This window comes from Syngnathus floridae, chromosome 3 (genome assembly GCF_059516105.1).
Source record: "Syngnathus floridae isolate MCC-2025c chromosome 3, RoL_Sflo_1.0, whole genome shotgun sequence".
NCBI classification, from domain to species: Eukaryota; Metazoa; Chordata; class Actinopteri; order Syngnathiformes; family Syngnathidae; genus Syngnathus; species Syngnathus floridae.
Genome location: NC_142415.1, coordinates 20,282,285 through 20,309,364, shown reverse-complemented (window position 1 = coordinate 20,309,364; position 27,080 = coordinate 20,282,285). Strand labels below are relative to the sequence as shown.

Genomic DNA, 27,080 nt, shown 5'->3' with positions numbered 1-27,080 from the left:
TCTCAATAAAGCTTCCTGGTGCTAATTTGGTCAGGTTATTTGAGAATGTGTGTTAAATTTACCTCACACATGCCCACTCTCATTCCTTATTTATTAGTGCGCTAACAGATTTATTTCCATTGCCATCAGCATTTAGATGCCCAGGAAACTTATGCAAACAATAATGCTGATTTTTAATAAATATATATTCAAATGGTGGCAAGGTCAAATGTTATTGAAAGTTTGAGGGGGGGGGGGACCTTTCCAGTTCACTTTTCTTTTGTTGTTGGTTAATACGGTATACAAATTGCATGAAGCTCAAAGGGTGCTGCAAACAATCATTTTACAAATAAGAGTTTATTCCTGTTCATATTTGCAAACGTAAATTAGACTCATTAGGAGATGCTGCCATCTACAGGACAACTCAAGTCTGCAGCAACAAAACAGTACAGTACAACATAGAATACGCGTAAAGCATTCAGTAAATGGTGAAAATGACAGCAAGTAAACATTCAACCCTACAGTAAAAATAAAAATAAAAATAAAAAGCATTTGCAAATCATTCTATTCAATATTTACGTTTCACACAGCATCCCGATTTCATTGGAATCGGATGCTAATAATCAATGTAAACTAAATAATTTTTTCCCAAACACTGGCTAAAATTGGCGGAATAAAATACATCTTTTTTTTAGATTTTAAATGACTTTTATTAATCCGTTGGTACTTGACAAGATCCCACTGACAAGTTGCACTGCGTGTCGAATCTGACGTGGCGAAAGCGCTTTTACCTAAACACAGACAGATGCCATGGCAGCAACTAAAGCAGCCAAAGAACAGAAGTACGACAGGCAGCTCAGGTAATTTATCTATAAATGAGCTAGTATATGCTTTTACATTATTATGCACTTATCTCAATTGGCAATAAACCAATGGCGAAGAATGCACACAGCGTGGAAATGAAGGCGCTAGCATTAGCAGCTGTGCTAATGCAACCTCGGCTAAATAAACAGCGCCATTGGTTCCGTTTCAAGTGTCCATTGTTTGTTTTTGTTTATGCGCATACAATGTGTTTACTAGAACTAGTTCCATACTTATTTCCCCTGCTATAAGGTTATTAGGTCAAGATTGTTCGTCTGAATGAGCAGTCCTAATTGTTCATTGCAGTCTACATTTGTCCTTCCTCGTATATTATCATCGTAAATTGTGATGGATGAACGCTGTGTGCTTCCAGATTATGGGGGGACCATGGTCAAGAAGCTCTTGAGAATGCCCATGTTTGCCTGATCAATGCTACAGCCACTGGGACTGAGATCCTGAAAAACCTTGTCCTTCCTGGTAAAATGTTTCTTCATTAATGATTCAGAAATTGTGATGTTTTCAATGAATGAAGTCACTCAAATGTCTTCATCAGGCATTGGAGCGTTCACAATAGTTGATGGTCACACGGTTTCTGGAGAAGATGTCGGAAACAAGTAAGACACATTTGAGTTTGTGGGTTGTATAATATTGTCGCAATTTGTTACAATGTCATCTTTCTCTGCAGCTTTTTCCTCAGCCCAGACAGCATTGGAAAGGTACATTCATGTGTGTTTATTAATAAGTGTATCAACAAATATGAAAGTGAGCCCTGACCTGAGTTTCTGTTTTGCAGAACAGAGCACAGGCTGCCACGGAGCTGCTCCAAGAACTGAACACTGATGTATCGGGCAATTTTGTGGAAGAGGTTAATGTTGTTTGCACTTATTGATATGTCAATGATGATGAAAATTCAGTAAGTTGTGTTGTCTCTCTTGTGTTGTCCTTCTTTTTCAGAGTCCTGACATGCTGTTGGACTGTAATCCAGAGTTTTTCCATAGATTTAGCATTGTTATTGGTGTGCAGTTGCCTGAAAGGTATGAAATATAAAAAATATTTAGCATGACTGTCGCTATCACTATAAATGAGTTCATTAGAAAATGCAAAAGATCCCTTTGAATACAATTTAGGACTGCAAGACAAAAAAAATACAGATCATATCTTTGAACAGCGCCGGTCTTTGTCTTTGTAACAATGTCCAATCACATGCTGTTGTCCCTAAATAAGCATTTGTTTCCCTTTTCCTCTCCTGAAACTAGCACGAGTCTGAGGCTGGGCTCCGTTCTGTGGAGTGCCTCAGTACCGTTCCTGCTTTGTAAAACGTACGGGCTCATCGGCTACATGAGGCTGGTTGTGCAAGAGCACACAGGTGAGTTACATGCATGAACACATGGACTTTGAGGAGCATCGACTTCATAATGACATTGTTCTTCCTCAATTTTGCCGCATTTACATTGAACGTATCTCCACAGTGATCGAGTCCCACCCCGACAATGCTTTGGAGGACTTGAGGTTAGACCGGCCCTTTGCTGAATTCAAGAAACACATTCATTCCTATGACCTCGAAAACATGGACAAAAAGGTTCGTAGTGTGATTCTTTTTTTTTTTTTCTGCTTTACTGATAGTTTTGTTTATATTTGCTGCACAGGATCACAGTCACACACCTTGGATCGTCATCGTGGCCAAATGTCTTGAAAAATGGCTCAGCGAGGTGCAGTACAATTTTGGAACAGCACAGGTCTGTGTAACGATGCGCAATTACATGTCACACTTATTGTCTCACTCTTTTAGCAAGACTCGCAGCTCCCCAGAAATTACAAGGAGAAAGAAGCCTTCAGACAGATTATCCGGGAAGGTATTTGCGTGAAGTCTTTCGCTTAGCGGCCGACATCCCCCACTTGTTCATGTTGCAAACTTGTTGTCTTTCTTTGTTTGACATCAGGGATCCTGAAGAATGACAAAGGTGTTTTGGAGGATGAAGAAAACTTTGATGAAGCAATTAAGAACGTCAACACGGCTTTAAATCCAACCAAGGTGTCAGTTGGGATCGCCTATGAAAACAAATTCCATTTTTTAAAATAAGCTAATATTTATGTCGCTTTTTTTTTTTTTTTTTCCCACAGATCCCAAGTGTTATCCAAGACCTCTTTGACGATGAACTATGTAACAACATAACATCGCAGGTTTTATATTCTTCTCTTGCTCTTTATAAAATTGTACAAATATTCCCGCGTTAAACCTCAATCTACCGCTATTTGTTGGCAGACTTCGGCCTTTTGGGTCATGCTTCGAGCTGTAAAAGAATTTGTACACAATGAAGGCTGCGGCAGCCTCCCTCTGCGCGGGACCATCCCAGATATGATCGCTGACTCCCAGAAGTTTATCAACCTTCAGAATGTGTAAGAAAAACCACCATCCAGCCATTGATGCTTTGTATTTTTTGTTTATGTTTTCTCACAGTTACAGGGAAAAGGCCCTGGAGGACGTGGCGTCTGTTAGCAGATACGTCGAAAGTCTGCTCCAGTCTGTCGGAAAGGTACGCTTTTGCAACAATTATAAATAATAATGGGCGCTATTCTCACCGAATCGTAGCAATGAGAATAACGTTATTCGGATTGCATCCAGTTTCAAGATGTCCTCAATAGTTCATGAGAATATTTGTCTAATATTTTTGTCTCCCCAACAGGCACCTGAAAGTATCCCGGAAAAGGACATCAGGCTCTTCTGTGAGTTTGTCGGTTTGAATTTGTGATTTGTTTGCACGAGCACAGCTGATTGATTGTTGCTGCCTTTTGCAAATGTTGCTTTGTTATCCAGGCAAGAATGCTTCCTTCCTACGCCTAGTGCGCTGCCGATCTCTAGCGGCAGAGTACAACGTGGATTCGGTCAACAGAGATGAAATCAGTAAGTTGGAGATGCCTTTTTTGTCTTGCAGTGATTTTTTTTATTATTATTATTTATTTACTTCAAATAATGTATCTTTGTATGCCATTGATGCGTTGAGAATTAAAAAAAAAATCTTCTTTTGACCACTAGAGGGCAGAAGCTACAATTAACTTTTGTTATTGTGTGACTAAACAAGCCAAAATTCCGCACCGAATTAACTTGACTGTCGAGATGAGATGTTTTTTTTTTTTTTTTGTAGTTTGTATTTTTTTGCAATCTTTAATTTGATACCTTTTTGAAGTAACAGCAGTCCTTTATTGTTCACTATCAATATCAATTGGCTTTTCCCCACAGCTTCATGCATGGACAATCCCGACAGCGAGATGGTCTTCTACCTCATGCTTCGAGCCGTCGATCGCTTCTACCAGCAGCACTCCCGCTACCCCGGTACTCCGCTGTTTAGTCTCGACGGCAAACAAAAGTTGGCATCCGATTTTGAACGATGTGCTTTTCAGGAGTGTACAACTACCAAGTGGAAGAGGACATCAGTAAGCTGAAGCTGTGCGTCACCGGCCTGCTGCAGGAGTACAACCTCAACGTCAACATCAAGGACGATTACGTGCACGAGTTGTGAGTCTTAGCTCCAATTTTAAGAGTGGCGTTGTCACGTTTTCAAATCTTTTTATTTTTCTAGCTGTCGATATGGTGCGGCAGAGCCTCACACAGTTTCAGCATTCATGGGAGGTAATTTCGAAAGTTGAAATGCAGTGCGTGGCAGTCGTGGCAGTCGTTCCTCATGAACTTTGCTCCATCTGTTCAGGTTCAGCTGCTCAAGAAGCCATCAAGATCATCAGCCGGCAGTTTGTGCCGTTCAACAACACCTTCATCTACAACGCAATGTCACAAACCTCTGCTACTCTACAGCTGTGAGCCAGGTACTCCTTCTGAACTCATTTGCAAAACTATAGGGACATCCCTGGATTTTGTTATTCTTGCTGCTTTTTTTTTTTTTTGTTCAAATATGTGCACTTAAACGATTTGGACAAACAAGTATTTAAAGTTCTTGGAGGGGAGGAACTGCATGTTAACTCTTTGATTAGTTATTGTATTCGTGCCACATGACTGCCAACATACACCTTAACGGTCTCAATCGCTGCTTTCTGATGAGGACTTTTTCTAAAAAAATATCGCGCTGTCAACCTTTCCCTGTTGTGTTCAATGTTTTCCTCGTCCTTTTTAAATTCGAGCAAGATGAGTGGCAGCAAAGTCGTTCGTCTTGGTTTGCAACGGTAGATGGCACACTTGCATTCCCTCCAATCAGTGCTGTTCAAACTCCATGGCTGGCCACTTAATTAGGTACACTCAGGCAATAATTCCAAATGTGATTAGGTCATTGAGCAGGCTCCTTACATTTTTTTTGTCCCAGTTGAAATCATGTTGAAATAGCTGCTGTCAGATTCAGTTCTGGATGATGTAAGATATCCGTGCGAAATGGAAACACCGTGCTGTCGTCTACTTAAAAAAAAAAGATGTCGTCATTATCAAGCTCCATTGATAAAGAGCAACAAACGAACTGAAAAAAACATATGTACTGTGCACGACAACGTTATTTTACGTGAGAATGATTTGGAAGAGGAGAGCTAAGATGGACTTCCCTTTATTTGCTTTCTGTTTGTTCCGCTTCTACTCCACACTTGGCGCAAATAAAATTGACTGTCGCTACAAATATAAACTTTGTAGCTTCTTGTCTTTTTTAGCTTTCCACAGAAACAGCTGTTGATTTTTAAGCGGGGTGTATTTCTTGGTGAGCACAGCTTCCTTTCTCGGATCCATCTGCAATATTCTGGACATTTGAGTGCATTGGCTGAACTTGAAACCGTGTTGTCTTCAAGGAGCAGGAGAAGCCAGTTGATCCGTGTTTGCGCTTTAGAGGGGGGGAGGGGCTGTTAATGCTAAAATCAATCTAAGTCTGCAAAAGCGCAACACGGCCAGCCGTGATTTTCGCTGGAAGCAATAAAAAGCTGAGGAAACGTGGGTGGGAACGAGATGACTCAGCTGCAAACATAAAAGGTAATCGTGCCGTAAAGAGGCTCCTCCGCTTTCTCTCGAGACGATGAGGAGGACGAAAGGCGGCGAGGGCCGCCGATTGTTTCCCGATGGCTCGCTCGCTCGCTCGTTCGTCTCTGCTTCTTTCAGCCGTTTGTCTGGCTGCCGTCCAACTCTACGTATAGTTCAGGCTTCACCTCCTCGTGAGGCCCGAGCTGAATGCGAAGCAGCCCGCCAATGTTTGCCGGGAGACGGCGGGAGGCCGGCATACTTGAAACCTCTCAGGGGTCGGGCCGAGGGCCTCTCCATTCTTCCTCCAAACGGATGGAGCTGCCAGATTGGAATGTGAAAATGTGAAAATACAATACACCCATCTGAAAATGAAGCAAGCGCCAAACCAACGTCACGATAAATTCCCTCATTCGTACATTAAAGCCGTAAGAATGGCTTCACGGGAATGAAAAATTTTCAAGCCGGCCGCTTCCTGTGTGACGTTTTCTAGTCTCAAGATGGCAGACCTGCCTAATCTTTTTTTTTTATTTTATTTTTTATATATGATAGAAGCTAAATACTGCTTATTGGCCAGATCCAAACGTAAGCACCACTTGAATGAGGAACTTTTGACTTTGGTCGCCGGCCAATTAAACCAGACGGACACATTGATAGCGATGTCAACATAACCTACAAATGTGGATTCCTGTTCTGGCCTGCAGAGTCAAAAAGTCGGTATGGCCAGATGGGGTCAGAAATCCACACACTCCCTCCTGGGAAAGCGTGGTATTACGTTTCACCTCCCTCCCCCCCCACAGTCACAGCAGACCATCATTCACATGTTGGCACTGTACATTCTCCAGGGACATCAACATTCTCCAAGCTACGTTGGCTTGATAAATGGTGCACATATTGTTTGGAAAAACATTCACACAGTTGTATTATCTCCCAAACATTCTTTTATTAGCTCCAGTGGAATTCTTTTATTTACCATTTATTCGCCAGTGTAATGGCATGAATGTGTGTGTTCTTTTTTTCCAAGCGTTTCCGGCTAAGCTGGTGCCTTTTCTACGATATCTACAACTTCTTTCATTAGCATTGATATGGCAACATTCCTAAAGCGAGAGCTTTGCTACGGAATGATTTACTTGCATTCTCCAGGTGCCATTCTTATCTATGTCGCCCCTCTCTGGCATTTGTCCCATCACCGAGATCAGTCGGATCCGGGCGCTGAGAATTCTCTTTTGAAGCACTCTCGAGATTTTATTCCATGTATCTTGTATAGTCGCCTTTTCATGGTGGCACGTTAACATGGGCGGACGACACAAGCTCTTGTGACGCTTGCATGTTTTGTTTTTTGTCTGGGCTGCTTTTTTAAGATTAATGAAGACCACCTGTCTGGCGGCATTGAGACACAAAACTATGTCAACAATGTGAGCCAAGCTTAAGGACGTTCCAGGTGTCGCAATAGCTGAATTACGTGATGGAGATCACTTTTTTTTATTTATTTTTTTGCTTCTGTAGTCCAACCAGAAAAGTATGTGTAAGCGCGTGTGTGTGTTTGAGAGCTACGGAGAATGATGAGCTCCACATGGGAGTGTTTATGAAGTGGGGATGCTCAGGGTGAATTCCTCAGATAAGTGACACGACGACAGGCGTCGAGGGGCACGCACGCTCCCTTATATGGAAACGTACGCGGAAATACACAAAGCAGAGCTCGCCCGCTCAAAACGACCGCAAAGCTTTCGATTCCACCATGCATATAACACCTTGGTGAATGTTCGAAACCTTTTCTTCAGCAAGCGTGGGCCTTCAGGTTTTTAAAAGCCTCCCTGCATGCGATACCACATCAGCTGCATGCGGACGACAACATTCTTCACATTCCTGCCTTTAATTACACTGGCACCTCTCATTCCCCTCTCTTACTTTGATCCACAAAGCGAATGTGCCGATTGTCATGGTCCCATCTCGCTCTTTCTACCACAACATGCCAGAGGAAGGAATTCTAAAAAGCAGACCGCGAGGACTCTTGTTCTGGTTTTATGTGCCCTCATGGCACATAAACATGTTAAGAGCCACAGAGTGGGGGGAAGAGCAGGTGAGCGAGTTGGAGAGGAAGTGGGAACCTCGCGAGGGGTTCTTACAAATATGTGGAGTCTTATCCTCTCATCTGTGGCGGGGATTTTGCTACGATGAGATCTGGCGGGGTGCAGCGGCAGATGGATGAGACTTTTGCGTGACCTCTGTCATGCTATGGAGAAAAGTAAAATAAAGTAGTACAGTATGTCCTTGTCCCATATTTGGTGGGTCTGTTCATGACTTAGCAAACGACTCAAACATTATAAACAGATATAGTTTGTATATTTACTCCTCTTTGCTTTTTTTTGCATCCAATAATCTAGCTAGCTAGCCATCTATTAATCTACTAATTAATCATTTCTTGGAGGGCCTAAATATGCCCAAAAACTAGATTAATATTTTGGCATCTATACGTATCAAATTTCTAGGGGGCAAGCAAGTACTGGTATCGTTTTGCAAAAAAAAAAAAAGCTTAATAAGCCCCCATGTCGGGGTCGCTGGAAAGTCAGCAGGTACAGCAATTTTTGGGAGGATAACGTTTTGTTATTTTTGGGGGAACTGCGTTTATTGGGAATCTTTGTGGGAGGTTCAGTATAGTTCCCCACGTTCTTGGGCACAGCGTTAGGGCAGCCCTCTCCTGCTTCCTCTCCGCTTCAGCTGACTTGGCCTTTTTTGCTAAGTAGTGCAGAGGGAAGCGCTTTCTCCTTTTTTTGCTTCCGTCATGTCGCTGGCAGTTTGGAGTGATGGCGCCTTGACCTGCTTTGCCTGACAGTCCGGCAGCACAAATTGACATCGGGGTCTCAGTCACATCTGCTGAGTCATGCAGACCAGCCCACCACCGGGCCGGCCAGAACTCATTTACTGTTTACAGTCAAGTCAATGTTTTGTCGTTTCTATTTATATAAGGAGCTGTAGAAAATGAAGTATCGGCTCACACTGCATCTTGTAGTTTTCCAAGAAGAGCTTCCGTGACTGAAAGGTGAAGGACATCTTGTCAATGGTTGTCATAAGTGCTCCTTTTTTCAATCATTACCTTTTTCCCCCCTTCATGGCCTTTTTCACTCTGTAGACGCATGCAACTTTTGGATTCACGACTGTCCAAATAACAAGTTCTTCCCTGCAAATAAAGTCGAGCGAAGAGGCAAATAATAGTTTGCAGCAAATCTTTCTTGGCCCAAAAAAAGAACGCCGTGGAAACCAAAACGTAATCCATTATCCATTAACTAAAGTGGAAAATAGATTTTGGTGGAGACGCTGTGTTGCATCAGTGAGTGCTCTGATCTACATTTTGCAACGCAATCACCACAAAAGTCTGGAAGGGAGGGGTGGGGGAGGCTACAAGAGGGGAGGGGGAGCGGGTATCTTGCATGTTTGATCTGTAAGCAGAGAGTACAAAGCAGCAAGGAGCTGCCAGTCCCTGTTAGGTGGACATATGGCAACGCCGTGGCCCGGGGCGTCATTTGAGGAGGGGGGCCGGTGCCTTTATGCGGTTCATTTTGTGTGTGTGTGTTTTTGCGATGAATCTGTGACAAAGTTAAGGGGTTTAATAAGGGGGCGGGGGGGCGACAGAAGGCGGTCCCGGCTCTCACCCAGTCCATTAGAGGGAGGAGTCGGTTTTGAAGTCCTCACAATGAGCCCCCTCCCCACCTGTCTCTGATCCCCACTTTCCATCCGTTATTTTGTTTACTGCCGTCATGTCCATTTTTGTTCCTTGGTGAATGTGCCTCGTGAAAATGTCACACTTTTATCATCTTTGATTTGCTGCTTTGTTTTGTCGTCCGGCACTTTGATGAAGTAGTTGTTTACCCCCCAACAATGTCAACATGAGTAGAAAAGCTGAGATGCCGCTCTGTCGCGGCACTTTAGAGTCCAGCAAATGTTGACACGGCAAGACAAGAAGCACAACAGCTGATTTGAAACAATATCGCGGCTCATTAGGTCATGAACGTTATCTGCTCAAGTGGTGTTGACCTTGCCGGTTTTGCCGGTTTAGCATTAACTTTTATGGAATGCAGCTACTGAGTCATTCCCACCCACTATTTCAAACTCATGGAAAAAGCCGAGATTCCGAAACCCCGAATTGTGAGGCGGACCTGCTAAACTAGTGGTAACTCCAATCTTCCTGCAACTTCCTTTTTCCGTCGTGCCTGTTTTCATTCCATCAATCGTTATTTACCCTCCCCCTGCTCAGCATGTATCAGAGGTTGTATCATTTCAAGTATAAATAATTCACTCGGCTGCCAGTACATGGTGGTTGGAAGCAGCAGCTTTGAAGGTCATCCCCGCCGTGGACACTCCTCCGCACTTTTGGTGACTGCAGCTGCAACAATGTACCGCAGGAACGCTGTGAACTATTTGCCTTTTTGGGATAAAACACTCGTTGCTAAAAGTCATGTGATGACAAATTTGGGGGCCGCGACCTTTGATCTTGCCAAATGTTAACCCTAAAAAAAGCCTAAGGGCCATCTATCCATGCACCAACAAGTTCATTCATCTTGTCTTCAGCTAAAATAATATCGGACGAGGTAACACTTGAAAGGAACATTGAATGTTTGACTACATGTTTCATTTGCTATTTCAGGCCTTGGAGGTTTGATCAAGATGACAGAAAGTGTCAAAAATGATATTCGTGATACTAAAGTGTTTTGCAATTGACCACTTCCTCAAACCTAAAAACCCAAAAATAGTCAAGTAATTGTGGTATGAAACAAGTTTTGTTAAATAAACAAACATTACTGCTAAAATATCAATGCTAACATGCTAGCTATCATGGCTACACTCAGAACTACTAAAACTCAGCTTTTACCAAGCATAAAAAAAATATCCGCAAGACTTGTTAACCGGCCTGGCATGTATATGGAACGCTTCACTATTACTCACACAAAAAAAAAGAAAAAAAAACTGCTATAAAGTGCCGAGTCAGCACAGCAGCTGCATCAGCAGAGTGAGACAGACGAGAAGGCAGTGTCTTTGTTTGCTTGTGTGTGTGTGTGCGTGTGTGTGTGTGCGTTTGCGTTAAAAGAAAGTGCACATGTGAGGAGTTAAGGGCGATGGAGATCTCGTAGCAGCAGACAAAGGAGGGAATCGCGACTGCACTCAACGTCCATTAGACCGCAAGCCCACTGATCAATATTGATCCTCAGCGCCCAACGCTCGCTCTAATTGCTTCTTCTGCCGGCCTTGATTCAATGACGGAGCATTAGCGCACGTATCCAAATGGGCTCGCGGGGTGCCAACGTGAAGCTCGGTCCGAAAAGCTGAAAACGAGGAATAAAGTTGTTAGTGGAGGTAACAAAATGGCTGCTTACGACATGATCGGGTCTTGTGTGTGTGCCGCGTCTGGTGTTTGGTTTTGTGTGTTTGCTCGCACGAATCTCTCCGACACCCCCTCGATCGAAAAACAAACAACGATCAGCTGTGACTGTGAATTGAATCTTGGAGCGAGGGATCAGCCGACATTATGAGGCCCAGGCATGCACGTTCACGTCCTCCATGACACCGTCACAAAAACTTCCCCTAAAGAGTTTATCGGATGTCATCGGGATATGACGAATATGTGTGAATATTGCCCCAGAGAACACAGTCATCGGCTTCAATGAATTGTGATGACTCACATGGAATTTGAGCTCTATACAGCTTTTACATGCTCAGACAAAACAACAATGTTCAAAATGAACAGAAAGGCGTCTCCCTCAAATGATACATTGTTGTAATCTTCGAATTTTGGTAAAACAAAGACTAGGGCGAAAAGTTGTGACTCCGGCAAAGCAATGCTATTTATTTCTAATCGGATCTGCAGCTCCACGCTCTTGTGCTTCCCTATTTGTCAGCCATTCCCACTCGAACGGTGTATACACTGAAGCCATTGTTACTTCATATTGTCAGGAATTTTCCAGACGGCATTGGGTTAAAATTATCGTTCATTATTGTTGGTTTTCCCCCATTTGGAATCCAGTTCCTATTGCAAGTCGATTATACATTGTCAGGGAATCAATCATTACAAGATTCTGACAATGAGTTTGTTAAACGGACATCGTTAGTGCAAGAAAGATACATACTGTATTCTGGGTTTCTCTCACGTTGCAAAAACCCAGAAAAAAAATCAAATCCCGGGTCAATCTTCCCTCTCGCATGAAATCAGAAACCTTAAAGTGTAAATCAACCCCAAAATATTCTTTACAATTAATATTGTGTTTGGGAATCCGGGGTCAGCCATTTTGTGCAACTGTGATGTCACGTTCAAAATGGCCGCCTCCTGTAATGGATAATTTTGCCTGTTTAATTTACATTCCACGAACGAAACTTTAATCACTGTGTTTTGACTAGTTGGGCCGCACAGAACAAAGATGAGAAAATTTGGCGGTTGACTTTCCCCTTTAATGAAAATAAACGGTGAGCGCTTCTCCCGTCTAAAAAAAACCGTTTCGTCTGTCAAGTTTCAATAATCTTCCATCACACACTTCAAAGAAGCCTCAGCGGATGGGTGCCTCATACACTTCTTCATCAAATAGCTGCTTTGGATTTAGTTCAAGGCTCTTTTTTTTTTTTTTGCCCCCCGCTTGCTTCGGTCAGAGTTAGCTAACGGCCGCAGGCTGAAAAAGAAGTCGGAGCACAGTCGGCGCTTTGTGCAAGTCTTTGCATATAGAGCGCATAGTGTCGCTCGGGCGCTCGGTCGGGGTAACCAGGGAGTGCAGCTGGCCTTTTGGCCTTTCACAGCGGCTACTTTAAATCAAGAGCTAAAGGACAAGAGTCCCGTTCACCCCTTTTCAAAAGCCACCCAGAGAAAAGATAGAAGCAAATGAAATCTTTTAGACTGTAAGTCGATTTATGAAGCCAGCGCTTGTCATTTCTACTTGTCATTTATTTTTAGATAGGGTCAAAAAAATGTTTTACAAATGTGAACATTTGAAAACCACAAAACTGCCTGCTTAGTGTGAGGCCTGCCAAAAATTCTTAAGAAAAAAAGTTCAACTCATTCAGTGCCGGTTATAGACGTCGTTGGTAGTGAATGAGTTAAGAAAGAAAGAAGGACAACATGTCAGCAATGTCCTCCCCAGCCCCCGTGAAGACTCTCTCCTCAACATTCCTTTCATAAATATGCACAGCACCAACATTTTTTTTTTTCCTTAGGAAACCGGAGAGAGCTGCTCAAAGCTATGGAAGGTTTTCATGATGCCTATCAGATCTCCTCGCTCTGACCCACGGTCCAGTAGTTTGTTCACGGTTGGGTAACCACCCCTGTCCTCCCACCTCTCTTCACACACATGCACGTACACACACACTTTCATCGACTCCCCTGTGCTAACGTACGTACGTTAGCGTCTATGTGACAAAGCCCCTCGGACTTGTGACGAGGGTGTGAGCGGCGTGCCGGGCAGCCTCTCCAAACCCGATACAGTTGATCAACACAAAAAACGTTCGTGCTATCGTAGACGTCTTAACTCCAACCCGGTTCAAAGCCAAATTACAAATTAGGATTTTTTTTCTGTGAAAATTGAGAAGGCAGCGGTATTGCGTAACCCAAAATATTTGCAGTGAACAAGGACCTACAGGACATTGATCTTCATTATCAGCCGGCATCACAGCTAGCAAGGTTGTTAGCATTTCCTTTTGTACCTTGGTTGTTCCGCAACGATATGCTTAATTTAGCATCCGATCAACCCGACGCAAGAGTCGATGATGTCGAACAACGTGCACGGAAAGACGAGAAGCTCACTGTGGGGCTATGACAATCTTTTTATTCTCTGTTCAATCATTTGAAGGTTCTCACATTTGTTAGAAAAGGCCAAAACATGGTATGGCTCTGCACATCATAGAAAGAATATATGAAAGTCAGCTAATATGGCGTCATATTAATCGAGCTCACACACACAAAGACACATTTAGTCACTTCACTCGTTAATAACATGTCTACGGTTTCGTCCGGGAATTTTCTTCGGGTGTGTGTTTGAACTGTTTTGGGTCAACCCTCCGATTCCAAACCCGAGTGTGTCCTTGAACTTTCCTTTCGCCCGCTATCATCTACCAAGCTCTGTCTATCATCATGCGACTGACTGCGTGATTTTTTTTTTGTTGATTTTTTTTTAAACTCAAAACAAAATTGCCTGAGTTAGCATGAAAAACACAAGCGCCATTTTGGCTTTTGTGAAACTCTCGCGGTTCCTTGACACCTTTTGTGACATCATCGGAGGATTTGTCAACATTCACGTGATGTGGAAAGCTCAGACTTCCTGCGTGACCTCGGTACTCAGCGCCTCCGTCACGTCGGCGAGAGCCTCGGGGACTTCTTGGACATCCCCGCTCAGGTTCGTTTTCAGTTCAAAGTCACTCAGCTTCTTGACAGGGGACTCTGCGGACTTCTCCAGGCCGTTAAGGTGTTCCTCGGGGGGCGTGGCCTCTGTGCAGTCGCCATTCACGGCCGGCGGAGTGGCTTCTTCCACCGGATCACCGTTTTCCATCTTTGTTTGGACCGCACTTTCTGGGCAAGGCACATCTTCTTCTGCAGAAGGTTCAGATTCTGCAAGTTCTGCCGCGTCTGCTCCAACGGGTTCATGGTTTGCAAGCGGACAAGTTTCCCGGGTTTCCTCGACATCGGCAGTCTCGAGTTCTGCGCTGTCATCGGTCGGATCGGGCTCGGCTTCGGCTTCTTGGCCTTGGGATTCCTGTGTGTCGACTTCCTGTTCTGGTTCTGGTTCTTTCTCTGGCTCAGGCTCTGTTACCTGCTCTGCTTCAGGCTCTGAAATTGTCTCTTGGTCTATTAGTGGCTCAGCTGATGGTGCAAGTTCTTTAGCGGACACAGGTTGGGCTGGTTCCTCCAAAATCATCTCGGTAGGAGTCACCAGAACGGGTTCGGGCTCTTTGAGTGGCTCCTCGGGACTGGCGGGAACAACCTCTACTTCTGTCTTGGTTTCTTTAACTGGAGAAGGTTCTTCAACAGGTTGAGGTGCAGCCGCAGACTCAAGTTCTGCCTCGCTTGGTACGACATCTTTGACATCTTCGGGGAATGGTTCTTCTAGAACTGGAACCACCTCCTCTGGTGCTGCAGTGGGTTCTTCCTGGACTGCAGCCGCTTGCTCTTCAAGTGGAGCTGTTTCCACACCCGATTCCTCTGTTTTTGAAACCTCTTCTTTTGGTGCCTCATGTGGTTCCTCTGACGCTGCCTGTTCCTCTGGAACTGGAGCCGCTTCTTCTTGGACTACAACGGGCTCTGGTTCTGGAGCGACTTCTTCCTTAACTTGTTCTGGAACAGGAACTGCTTCTTCATTGACTACGACTGGTTCTTCCGGCACCGCTTCTTCCTTCACTGCGGCCGGTTCTTCTGCTACTGGCGCTTGCTCTTCAGGTGCAGCGGAATTCGGCTGGGCCGCTTCAGTTACCACCGCCACATCTGGACTGACGGCTTGGTCTTCGGCCTTGGTTGATTGAGCTTCTGCGGGCGGCGCGGCATCCTCCCCTTTGCCGGACTCGTCGGCGCTTGCAACCGGTGTCGCGGCCTCATCTTTTTTTTCTTTGGGATCGCTCACATCGTAAGCCTTCTTCTTCTTGCTCAGTTTCCCTCCCATGGTGTCACCTATGAGAAGAGGTGATAAAAATGAAGGCGTTGCATAACCTCAGAACGTATCCCAAAGTCATTTGAATGGAATCAACTCAAAGCAATTACGGAGATAATTCAATTTATTTCCAGTTTAAATGAGATTATTCAATTCACCTGACTAATTGGATGTTAAACGAAAACATCCTCTTGATGTGAGGCTCATGACCATAATTGCATAACACATGTCAAATACTTTGTTTTAAATCGGGCTGCTTGAATATTGTTTTATTCTTGAAGAAAAAAAAGTTGCTATTTTCTTCAGTAATCCAAAAGATCTGGTCGATTAAAATGTTCATAATTGGTATTCATCTGCAAGTCACTCATGTCTGCTTTGTTGCCAAAAGTAAATTTAAGTTTCCTCTTTTAACATTCAAGGGCAAAAGCTGTGTGATGTGAAATGCGATGGTCATTTTTTGGACAATATTTCTCACATTGTTTTCGCACTACAACATCCGTCAGAGGTTATTTACAATTTCATAACAGCCTTTGTCTACGGGGACTACAAAACACAAAGAGTCTACGAGTGGAATGAACTTTCAATGAGGATGTATCAAAGGCAGCAGCTGATTACCACACAGTCCGACTTCCTTTCTGAGTAACAGAAAATGAACTATGTGTTCACTTCCATTTTTTTTGGCTGCTTTGCAGAATTAGGGAAGAAAATAATACATTTAAAAATATACTATTCACCCAAACCTGCTTCAATGTTCAAACCACAGATAGAAACATATTATCCTTCTGTGTAGCCCAAATTAAATAAATTAGCAAACATGACAAAAAGAAAGCCAGGTGATGGCAACCTGTGGATGGGCATATGGGCAAGGAGCAACCATGCAGGGACAAGGAACTGTCCATAGTGCTGCAGTGGAGCAATCAAGGCATAGAGCACCGCGCTGGGATTGGCTGCAGATCCATTCCACCTATGGCCACTCCCCACTACGCCATTTCACTCAAACTGTCTCGTGTCTGCCTTCAAAGCTCTCCATCGCAACCATTTCAGTGTTGCCCATTCGTTATTTGTCGCTTTCTACATTTAATAAATCCCCTTTTATTGGGTGTTGTGAAATAGTATCATCAAGTAACTACAATGAGCGAGCAACAGAGCTCGTTGCTTTATAAAGGATGAAAGCAAAAACTGAAGCAGTGTACCGGTAGGTAACAAAGGAAGGGGGGTCCTCAGCTCTAATGCAAAAACCAAACTGGGTTTAGACGAGTCATGTGGAATTAGGAGATAAGATACTGTGCACTTTCCACTGTCCATCCCCCACCTCAACTCACCAACGCCTTTTTTCTCTCTTTTTGTTCACAGGTTTTGCGGAGAGGAAAACGTCTTTTCAAACATAAATTCAGCAAAAATAAAAGTCATCCTCCATCACCTTAGTAGAAACTTGATAACTTTGTTCCGCTTTCTCTTTTGTGCATTTTTAATTCACTGCATGGATGGCCCACTTAAGGGAAGGGGGGGGGGAGAAAAAAAATCTGAGCGGCTGCCGGTAAAGACTAAAGAGGCACCAGCGCACACAGGCTGAACCAGTCTGGAGAAGAAAAGGAGAGGAAGAAAAAAAAAACTCCCCGGCTTTACTATTGAAATAGAAATACATTTGCATAATCAGAGAAAAGGAATGGCGACAACAATAGGAAAGCTGCCCAGAGGAACTGGTTCTTTTCATTCTTTTGAGAAAATCAGTAGGGGGAAAAAATCATACCTTTATAGACAACGAGCTCATTTTCCAAAGCAAAAATGATCGGCTTAACTAACCTGTATGCGAAGAGAGTGGTCAGTTGCTCTCCAGACTCCGCTTGAATGTGCTAATGGAGGTGAAAGCCTTGCAAGTGACAGCTGCGGGCGGATTCCGCTCTTGCTGTGCGAGTGCGAGGAGGGTGCAGTGTGGCTGGCTCCGAGGACATCTGTCGCTATCACAATACAGCCTGACCCACCAGGGCTCCCACTGCAATCTATACCCACCCACCCTCCCGAATTTAACCCCTCCTCTCCAGCACACACCCTCTCCGCTGCACGACCAAGTACATCTGCTGACCAACCAGGAGTATAACAAGATTGGCCAAAATAAAATGTTATCTACTGGGGGGGTTATTCAGATAAATTACGCAATTTAATAGTGACACTGATAATTGTTGCGTTTCACATGGATAAGCCCCACATGGATATGCAAAGCTGACATGCGCAATAAGTAGGTTAGGAGATGTTAGAAAATAAGACGCTAAGAAGATAAAGAGGATGATGATGTGGGGAAACTGTTCAGAAAGACATGATTGGTTTACAGCATCAGATTACTTGATCTTTGGAAAAATTGAATCAATAAAACAAAAGATAAAAACAACCATAACTAACCTATTTGGCCGCGTCTTTCAAAACAAGCAGAAAAACAACCAAAGTGACTTGTTGGAAAAGATCACGTGGGTCCCAGAGTTAATCAAGTGACTCGGGTCCTTCAAGATACCTGATTAATAATTGATTTGACACTATATGTTATGGAAAAATGTATTCACCTTTTGCTTTATTTACTATCAAATATTTCTCAATCTGAGTATTATTGGGGACATAGCGCCCCCTTCTGTATGCTAAGCACAATGCACGGCATAGGCAAACGCGGCTTAAATTTGTCGTGATAATGCTGTATTCATTGTAAGCCTTCCATTTTCAGTCATGAGGTTTTATTCATTTCCCCCAACAGAACAAATTAGTGTGACTATAATTTAAATATTGAAAACCCAAACCATGTAATCAGTATAATTTTGTTAGCGCTGGGGTCTTGAACTTTTGATTGTGCTGCTAATTTCTGTAGCACGGATGGGACAAAGATTGCATTTGTGAGAAAAAGAAAACAAGATCAATCTCGCATGTTTCCCTCGCTGGAAGCAGGGCTCGGCAGTGGCAAAGGGGCAGCAGCAAAGGCCGAGTTTCACATGATCCAAATGTTCTGGAATGCAATTCCCATGAGATGAACCACAACCCCCGTGTGTCACTCTGTTCCCACAAAAATGGGAGAAAACATGCATGCAGACGTTTTCCAAATTCTGATTCTGAACCCTTGGATCAATATAGGAAATTATGACCCATAGAGAAAGAAAGCTGCAATAACTGCAAAAGTGAGCGCTTTCTATAGTAAATTTTTTCACCTGTATTATCTTCTGAAACTGTCCAGAAATAAAATAGGTTTGTTTCATATTTATTTAAACTGGAAATAATTGAGCTTCCTTCTTAGTAATATTGTTATTTCGGGTTATATTTTCCTTAATTAGTGCATTGACAAAGAATGCGATCAGTCTTCAATAAATAGCACCACCTACTGGATATTCCCAGCACAAGCGCTGTTTTGCCAAAACCATTTCAGGAGAACTTTTATAAATCTCATAATGTACAATAAATAAAAACTTTTAAAAAACGAGGTGAAATTTTTGCTTTTGAAATGCTGTTAAATTATTGTCAACAAGATTGATGTTTACTATTGGATGAAGTAACATTTTGAGAAATGTCCGATTATTGGGAATTAATTTGATTAATATATTTATTCACATTTTGTGACACTTCTGTTTGACGTTGCGCAGTGAGATTCTTTATTTCTTGTTTTTATTTTTTCCAAAAGTAGAACAATGGTACCGGAAATTTGACGCTACCCCCGCCCGCCACCAGGCCCCGGCGCGGCGTAGCTGCTGCAGAATGAAACGCACCCTTGGCCACTTGGACTAGGGCGGCGCTCGTAGTGGCCAAGCAGCGGGGCCTTGCCTGCCTTTGTGCTCGTACACAGAGAAGATGGCTCCCGTTTTGGAGAAGCAGCTCTCGGGCGTAGCCGGGGCAGGCGACAACAACAACGAGGAGGACGAAGGACTTGACCTCTGGCAAGTTTGCCTACTCTTTTAACAACTGTTGGGTTTTGCAGGGAAAAGTAGAGCCGCCTTGTCTGCCTGCTTTGTCATCACTGTTTTGCTGGGTAGCAAACACCGGCGGCCCGGCTAGCAGCCGCGTTAGCACGAATTGAGGCTGGGCGAGCACTTTGCTAGCATTCTTTATAAATAATGAGCCTCTTTGGCAAGTCTAAAGAATGTGCATTTCTCTTGTTTTTAATACCGGGTGGTGTTTTTTTTTTTTTTTAGACTAAGTCAAGCCACAGCTAAGCTAACCGCTGTCATTCCAATCCTGTATGTGGCATACAACAAGCTAGCGTGAACCTTCGTGCTAACGTCTTCGCCTCTAACAACAGCATTATCTGCCTATGTCCGTACAAATGACATCATTTCACTTTTCCGATTGCAGTCAGACCACAGGGCGAATAAAAATAGTTTAATGGCCGCCATCTTTTGTGTGACTTCAATTGAGTTTCCATAGAAACATTTGTTTTGCAAATCTGCCGTACAGACGATTTAACTCCTATCTTATAGGACCTCCATATTGAGTGACGTTTCGACCCGCTCAAGTTCAAAATTACCATCAGGAAAAAACATTCTGGTATTTGGTAAGTGTCTATGAAAACGTCACTGTGGAAGACTGTCTGATGACCTGGCCCGGAATGTCTTTCAGGTGAGGATGGATCAGGAAAAACTACACTCATGTCCAAGCTCCAAGGAGCTGAACACAACAAGAGAGGCAGAGGACTGGAATATCAATACTTAAATGTCCACGATGAAGACCGAGATGGTGAGTGCAATCTGTTCTGTCGTCAGCTTCATAGACGTTATTGTATTCTCAAAATGAATTCTTTCCCTTTGGCAGACCTTACACGATGTAATGTGTGGATCCTGGACGGAGACCTGTACCACAAAGGCCTGCTCAAATTTGCTGTTTCCGCCCAGTCGCTATGTAATTGCCTAGCCGTGTTTGTCGCGGACATGTCGCGGCCTTGGACCATTATGGAGTCGCTGCAGAAGTGGGCCAGCGTGCTACGTGACCATGTGGATAAACTGAAGATCCCTCCAGAGGACCTAAGAGAAATGGAGCTCAAGAGTAAGTAAAGGTTGCTTCTCATTATTCTGCTTCCTATCATGAAAACGGATTTAAATAAATTGTATCTCAGCATCTGAATTATGCATTGACCATGAGTGGTCTTTGAGTAGACAGCGGCAGATGGAACCAGACTGAAGTGTGTGTGGCATCACCAATTGTTGCTGATTCTAGGTCATTGTCAGAAGCTTGTGATCCTCAGCAGTGCGTTCTGGCCATGGGCAAGTTCTCCACTTAAGCAGCGCCATGGTGCTCGACTGTTAAATTTAGATCTGCTCATGAAGAGCTCTATTCTATTGAGAACAGATGATGCTTTTTGTTCACGTCATGGTTTTTAAGACTACTTCTCCGCCTTCTGCCTCGGTTTGATCACTTAAGAGGCCACAACAATGACATAAAAGCTACAAATATTGAAACATTTACTGGAAAGGAAATACAAAGTTGAGATGCCAATTGTTTAGTCTGTGGATGTTTTGATAGTCGCACCAGTCAGCATTTAATTGCTTTTAAATGTTTGCCGTCTTGGCGTGATGATGCAAAAACACGATTAGCGACATTACAACTAGCTTGGGGCCGACGCTGTCCAACAACGCAGCATGTCTGCATGTGACCTACAGTAGCCGCAGGAGATGAAACGCCAAAAAAACAAGTGGAGAAGATGACAGCCTTTGACTGCGAGTGAGTTAAATTTGAGTGGCTGTGTGGAAACGAGAGAGGCAAGACACATTTGTGTGTGTGGCTCCAATCCAGGAGCTGTTGCAGCCCTCTTGCATCATAGTTCCCCGCCCCTCCCGCAGTAGCGTCTGCAATGCTCAACTCACTAGGTGGGCTGGACGCCTTGATGAAAAGAGCTGTTTGCTGGATTTTTTTTCCTGGCTAAATTGCACCATCGGTTCAGAAAGTAAATTGAAAAGGGAAGCAATGAAAAGAGAAAGAAACGTCTGAGTCATCCTCGACTCGCATTCACTTGTTAAACTTTCGAACAAAAAGTCTTTAAACGCACAAGAGCGTTACTAATCTGTAAAAAAGTCGTGTTTGACTCGGGGCGGTCTCGGTTTCTCTTCTACTTTGGGAATCAATGCCGTGAATTTGCTCATTCCATTGGTTTGGCTTGATATTTCTCCCTTGGACTTAAACAGACGGGATTTCTACCTTATCCATGTTGCAAAGTTGATCCCATGTTTGAAAGTCAAGGAACTGGCTCCCAAACGCACGTTAATCTGATGTCGCTGGCCGTTCCCTCGCTACATTCCAAAGCTCCCGAGGAAGTCGGCCAAAGCTTCCTGCATCTAAGCACACACGCGCAGGCTGGCTGCCAAAGGTCTTCAACAGCTGGACTTGCAAAACAAGGCAGCCATCTTTCTCGGGATCACAATTAGATCACGTGTCTGTAAATTGAAGTGACGTGACTGCGCAGCTCACATTTTCTCGTCATTGTTGTCGTTCTCAGTGGTCAAAGCGTTCCAGGAGTACGTGGAACCGGAGGAAGCCGCCCCCGCCTCCCCGCAGAGACGGGCCCTGGCAGCGGGCGAAGACGAAGATGTCGTGTTACCACTCGGGGACAACACACTCACGCACAACCTCGGCATTCCAGTGCTAATAGTTTGCACAAAGGTAAAGCATTCGTCAGTCAGCAGAAATCTGGCTAATTCTGACCAGGAGTAAAAAAAAAAAATGAGAACCTGAATATACATTTGAGGATTTTGCAGAAGTTCCCCTGGCACATTTTTGCATCTCCCTGCGTTAAACCAAAATAATCTTTAGTATCTTGGCAAGGTTTTGCACAGTTGGATTTTGCGGATGGGCCCTCATGAGCGGTCACAGCGCCAAATGTTTTCCTCTCCAGCATTTCCTTGCATTTTGTTTTGACTTGGGCCTTGTGCTATCTGAGTAATCAAAAGAAACCGTTCTTGCTCACTAAGTCCCCCCCCGGGCTGAGATTTGGTACCTTTCTCTGTATCAGCAGGGCTTCACATGCTTACTGGGAATTTCAAATGGGCCATTTCTCTTTCTGAGCGTCTCATCACAGCAGTGCATTGAGAGAAATGGGTGTGTATGGTGGAAAAAAAAAAATTCCACTCATGTAACCTGTTTGGGAGCACTTATTATTCAACAAAATACAAACATCCCAAAGCTACAGACAACTTTATCGGTCCAAATCCGTCTTAGGGACGCAGTAATGGCTTCATGGGGTGCTCTAGTTGCCAAAATGAGTTCAAAAGGGGGGGAAATCAGCTTAAACAAGGGAGTTTGGCAAGCGTTTCCATGACGACACAGTATGGGTTGCAGCGTGATGACAGCAAATCCTTGCTTGTACCACACACGCGCACAAAAAATGGCCCGTGAAAGTCAAAACACACAAATGTGTTGCTTTAAACATACAAAGCGTGTCTTCAACGTGATTTTTGATTTGGCTCTGTGAACTGTTGCCCCCTGAAACAGATTTGATATTCTTGGCAGATGTCACCACTAATGTCAAACTACTGTATGTTGTATTTCATACTATTCCATTCATTTTTGTCCTCTCTCTCTTTCTCTCCAATCCACAGTGCGACTCTATCAGCGTATTGGAGAAGGAGCACGACTACAGAGAAGAGCACTTTGATTTCATCCAGTCCCACATTAGGCGATTTTGCTTACAATGTATCCTTCAAGCATTTTACAAATGATGAAAAAAATATATAGAATGTAGCTCCAACCTACTTTGTACCTTGACGCAAGCTAACAGATGGAGCTGGTCTCATCTACACCTCGGCCAAAGAGGAAAAGAACCTAGATTTGCTTTACAAGTATCTTGTACATAAAGTGTATGACTTCCAATTTAGCAATCCCGCCCTCGTCGTGGAGAAGGATGCGGTGTTCATGTAAGTGAAGCCGAGCTCCGGTCTTCTCGTCCTAATGCCGCCATGATGTCCTCCTAAATTCTTATTTTGTGTTTTCCGCTAGTCCATCGGGTTGGGATAACGACAAGAAGATCTGCATCTTGCACGAAAACCTCACTACAGTCAGACCTGAAGATCCATTTGAAGATTTCATCACTAAACCTCCCGTTCGAAAGGTATCGCGGTCCATTCGAGAAAATCCAAAGTATTTACTGTCACTCGTATCTGAAATGCTCTCGTTGTGCCTCAAAGCTGGTGCATGACAAAGAGATCAATGCGGAGGACGAGCAGGTGTTCCTGATGAAACAACAGGTACGTCTCATGACTCCACTTTGGGGAAGCGCTCGGGCCATTTTCCCGACATCGCAACTGAATCATGCGGCTATTTTTGCTCTCGCAGTCTCTGTTAGCAAAGCAGCCAGCCACGCCAACAAGAGGAGCTACCGTAAGTGTTGACAAGACTATCCGGCCTCTCAGCTAACTGTTAGCGCTAACGCGGTCCCTCTGTTTTCCACGAGGCAGGAATCGCCGGGTCGGACCGCGTCAGGTTCCCCGAGACCCGCGGGACGTGCTGGTCAGCCCACTTTAAGCAGCGGTTCCCCGATGGCTGCTGTCAAAAAGCCTGACGCCAACATGAAAGGTAAAAAAAAAACTCCCACTGGCAAATATTAATTTTCTGGAAAAACATTGCACTTTATCTGGACTTACTTGACCACTTTCGACATCTCTAAGTCAACCAAAACGAAACATTTTTGTCATGCCAACACTGCCCCCAAGAGGTTGCGAGTGAACGTTAATTTATGACATCACCAAATAGCATACTTGCTCATTTTCCCACAGCGGGAGCCGCCACGGAGGGCGTGTTGGCCAACTTCTTCAACAGCCTGCTGAGTAAAAAGACGGGATCCCCGGGCAGCCCCGGAAGTGGTGCTGTTGGTGCTGGGGTGCAAGGCTCCGCCAAAAAAACAGGTACAGACATCCTTCCTTGTGTGTGCGTGTGTGAGAAAGGGCAAACATTTGCCACGTGGAGTTTTATCTCCACAGCCTGAAGCCAAATGTTTAAAAGCGATTTGCAAAAGAGATGCGTGCTGACCTCCTGAGATGGGAAGAAACGTGGGACAGGCCTGTATGACGCAAACCTCCACGGAATGCTTCGCTTTACATTCCACGACGACATTGCAAGTCGCTCAACTAACTGTCAAATGATGCTTTTTTTTCTTTTTTAAACAAAATTAGAATGTGCAAGTCATTGCAGTGAGACAAGTCAAATGGTTTGAGGATAATGCATGTGTCTTTGCTTGACGGTTCTTTTTTGCACGTCTTAACCGTGGCAGCCAGTCGGCAAACTTTCAGCATGGGAAAGCATCACTTTGCAAGCTCCATTAACCCGCTTGCTTTTTTTTTTTTTAAATCATCCCACACAGAAGCTACAGGAGATTACTTTTGTGCTTTTGTCATCCTTTTATTCCAAGGGCAGAAGCCGGGTTTGACTGACGTCCAGGCTGAGTTGGACCGAATGACACGCAAACAGGACTCCCTGGTTTCCGCCAACAACATCCCGCCGCAGACTGAGAACGAAGTGTGAAGTCCACCCAAAAAAAAAGGAAAAAAAAGAAAAGAGCTGCAGTGTTCACCGCGCCAATAATGGAAATTCAAGTATACATGTGAGCATAAACGGTTGACCAAATTCCCAATGTCTTTGTCAGAACGCAGAGCAGGTTTCAGCAAAAAAAAAAAATGTTTTGGTGGGAAAGAGAGAGAAAGAAATATTTTACAAGTTGCGAACAAGACGATAGCGCTGCCCGCAGATTGGCAAAAAGTTGTCTGTGGAGATGTGCGCCCCCCATAGACCGACCGACTGGGTTGCAGGCCTCCCAGTCGCTGAGCTATATTATAAAAACTAAATAAAAAACACTCCTGACTGGCCTACGGTTAAATTTTCCTCACAGAACAAATTGAAATGTAAACACCTTTTCAACTCCTAATTGCGTTTGTCATGAAAGTTCAAATCCCATGTTTGCCAACAAAACGTTGGGCTGACGCGAAGGTATTTATACAAAGTTTCCCTTTTTTTTTTTCCTCCGCGAGCACCATTTTGGGAAATATTCTCGACATCAATGTGCTCAAATACCTCCGGCAGCATGAAATCAACATGCCCTCGTCGTCTCGAAGGATTCTGTAAATAAGAAAAAGAAAAGTGCTTCAGGTTTGATTTTGTGTACATACAATTCTGCTCCATTGCCTCAGACTAGCTAAGTTGGCGTTTGATACGGTTTCGAGGCTCCACCAGAATCTTCTCTTTGGTTTGGGCAGCGTCTTTGCGACTTTTACTCCCCAAAGTGCCTGGCTGGCGCGGCAGCCGCCGCCGCCGCCGAGTGGCTTTTCCACAGGAGAGCAAAATGCACTGTAGCGCCATCGCCGTCAGACAAGTTAATTTATTTCTATTTACCTTTTTTTTTTTCATCATGTACATCAAGCCTGCGCTTGTTCTTATTTTCTTTGTTTTTTGTTTTTTTTATTTTAGAAAAATAATTTTGTGGCCTCGTTGATGTTTCGTGTAGAAAAAAGATTTTAACAGCTTTATTTCTTTCAAGAGCCACAACACAAGTTTCCCCTTCAGTGCCCTAAAATGAGCTTTGCCTTCAAACGACACCCTGCCTTCACAAATCAACGATGTCTTTTTTTTTCTCTCTCTCCTTCAGTCGTGAAGAAAGCGACTGCTAGTTTAGAAAAGTCGAGTAGAACAAGGACAACAATTGGACAGAAGCAAATCAACTCTTTGCCCATTGCTCACTTTTTTTTTTTTTCTCTCCACCTTGTGTTTGTCATCACCCAAACATATTTTGCTCCCTTTCCACAAACTATTGTAGATACAAATGTGACAGGTGACTTCATTGGTCATCTGACATAATGTGAGAAGGTTCAAAGGGCACATTGGAGGCCGCTTTTGCTGGTTTGTGAGCGGGTGGCGTATGCAGTCAATAAGCACACCAATCCAAACATGTTGAACGAAGCACTTTTCCTCCGACTCCTGAATCGCTTTCTTTTTGTAACAGTTAGACACAGAATGCACACTTTTTTCCTCTTGCCTTTTCACGCTCTCGGTTTGAACGGACACCGTCGAATAGCGTTTGCTGCTTACGTATTGGAAGCTTCGGCCTACGCTTAACTTTGGAATCCCAAGTTTAGATTTTTATTTTGCAATTATTATTTCTTGTAGGTCTTGAAGATTGACAAAATGTTCAGGGACTTTTCTTTTTCCCTTCTGATAAAATGGTTCGGACCATTTTCTGATATCAAACGTTGAAATGTCACACCAAGCTTGACTTTCTGTCCAAAACTGTAAGTTAGCTAAAAGGAATGAAGTGCTCCCGCTGCTTGGTTACATAATTTCCTTTTTTATGATGATGATGACTAGATGTCCTTCCCAACATTGAATATTATCGAGCTGATGTAATTTTTGTACTCTGGCCTCAGTTGAAGTCAGCTGTCGCTTGACAACTTTAATGAATTGCCTTTGACCACTAATGGCGGTGAGATGACAAGCTTCTGCTATCTGTCCTTTTGTATCGAGGATATCAAGACATTATAAGCATTCAAATGGCTGCTTTTGTGTACTGAAATAATTCAGAATTTGATTGTATGACTTTAACACAACTCTGTAGCCTCCAAGCTGCCATGTGGATTCTGCGCTTCTTGTGCCGACAAAGTTGAGGAAAATGCTTATCATATCCCCGGCTTCAATAAATCAATGAATCCAACTGTGTTGCCTTTTGGTGGATTGTTTTATTTATATATTTTTTT

General features: G+C 43.8%; 3 protein-coding genes across 7 annotated transcripts; 2 read left to right on the top strand and 1 right to left on the bottom strand.

Annotated features, from left to right (window-relative positions):
* Positions 1–727: 727 nt before the first annotated feature.
* Positions 728–17,339, top strand: nae1 (nedd8 activating enzyme E1 subunit 1). Of its 4 annotated transcripts, XR_015857403.1 has the most exons (22): positions 728–839; positions 1,214–1,317; positions 1,394–1,454; positions 1,526–1,556; positions 1,634–1,705; positions 1,795–1,874; positions 2,097–2,206; positions 2,310–2,419; positions 2,487–2,549; positions 2,630–2,693; positions 2,781–2,872; positions 2,962–3,021; positions 3,104–3,237; positions 3,299–3,374; positions 3,525–3,564; positions 3,656–3,742; positions 4,079–4,171; positions 4,240–4,354; positions 4,419–4,468; positions 4,545–4,659; positions 12,971–13,063; positions 16,744–17,339. XR_015857403.1 is itself a non-coding variant. In XM_088370385.1 (21 exons), the coding sequence occupies exons 1-20, from the start codon at positions 790–792 to the stop codon at positions 4,652–4,654; spliced, it is 1,602 nt and encodes a 533-aa protein (XP_088226511.1). In that variant the 5' UTR covers positions 728–789; the 3' UTR covers positions 4,655–4,659; positions 16,744–17,339. The 4 variants fall into 4 exon arrangements, 3 of the variants coding, with proteins under 3 accessions (XP_088226511.1, XP_088226512.1, XP_088226510.1); XM_088370385.1 differs by lacking the exon at positions 12,971–13,063; XM_088370386.1 differs by having other exon boundaries at positions 12,971–16,829.
* On the bottom strand, positions 13,557–17,393 carry LOC148401028 (uncharacterized). The gene is made up of 2 exons (XM_088370391.1): positions 17,194–17,393; positions 13,557–15,410 (listed from the first exon to the last, which is right to left on the bottom strand). Exon 2 carries the CDS (start codon positions 15,400–15,402, stop codon positions 14,062–14,064), a length of 1,341 nt encoding a protein of 446 aa, XP_088226517.1. The 5' UTR covers positions 15,403–15,410; positions 17,194–17,393; the 3' UTR covers positions 13,557–14,061.
* A 1,734-nt stretch (positions 17,394–19,127) lies between these two features.
* On the top strand, positions 19,128–27,037 carry dync1li2 (dynein, cytoplasmic 1, light intermediate chain 2). 2 transcript variants are annotated; one of them, XM_088370390.1, is made up of 13 exons: positions 19,128–19,295; positions 19,836–19,909; positions 19,975–20,091; positions 20,167–20,397; positions 21,845–22,008; positions 22,944–23,037; positions 23,123–23,258; positions 23,341–23,452; positions 23,529–23,588; positions 23,677–23,721; positions 23,799–23,916; positions 24,117–24,245; positions 24,754–27,037. In XM_088370390.1, exons 1-13 carry the CDS (start codon positions 19,210–19,212, stop codon positions 24,768–24,770), a joined length of 1,383 nt encoding a protein of 460 aa, XP_088226516.1. In that variant the 5' UTR covers positions 19,128–19,209; the 3' UTR covers positions 24,771–27,037. The 2 variants fall into 2 exon arrangements, with proteins under 2 accessions (XP_088226516.1, XP_088226515.1); XM_088370389.1 differs by having other exon boundaries at positions 24,749–27,037.
* The last annotated feature ends 43 nt before the right edge of the window (positions 27,038–27,080 follow it).

Excerpts from the sequence above, each read along its gene's own strand:
- LOC148401028 (XM_088370391.1), bottom strand. The coding sequence starts at position 15,402 with ATGGGAGGGAAACTGAGCAAGAAGAAGAAGGCTTACGATGTGAGCGAT.
- nae1 (XM_088370385.1), top strand. The coding sequence starts at position 790 with ATGGCAGCAACTAAAGCAGCCAAAGAACAGAAGTACGACAGGCAGCTC. Across the intron at positions 1,875-2,096 it reads GGTGTGCAGTTGCCTGAAAG|CACGAGTCTGAGGCTGGGCT; the intron begins GTATGAAATATA and ends TCCTGAAACTAG. Across the intron at positions 2,207-2,309 it reads GGTTGTGCAAGAGCACACAG|TGATCGAGTCCCACCCCGAC; the intron begins GTGAGTTACATG and ends GTATCTCCACAG.
- dync1li2 (XM_088370389.1), top strand. The coding sequence starts at position 19,210 with ATGGCTCCCGTTTTGGAGAAGCAGCTCTCGGGCGTAGCCGGGGCAGGC. Across the intron at positions 23,453-23,528 it reads CTAAACCTCCCGTTCGAAAG|CTGGTGCATGACAAAGAGAT; the intron begins GTATCGCGGTCC and ends TGTGCCTCAAAG. Across the intron at positions 23,917-24,116 it reads GCCTGACGCCAACATGAAAG|CGGGAGCCGCCACGGAGGGC; the intron begins GTAAAAAAAAAA and ends ATTTTCCCACAG.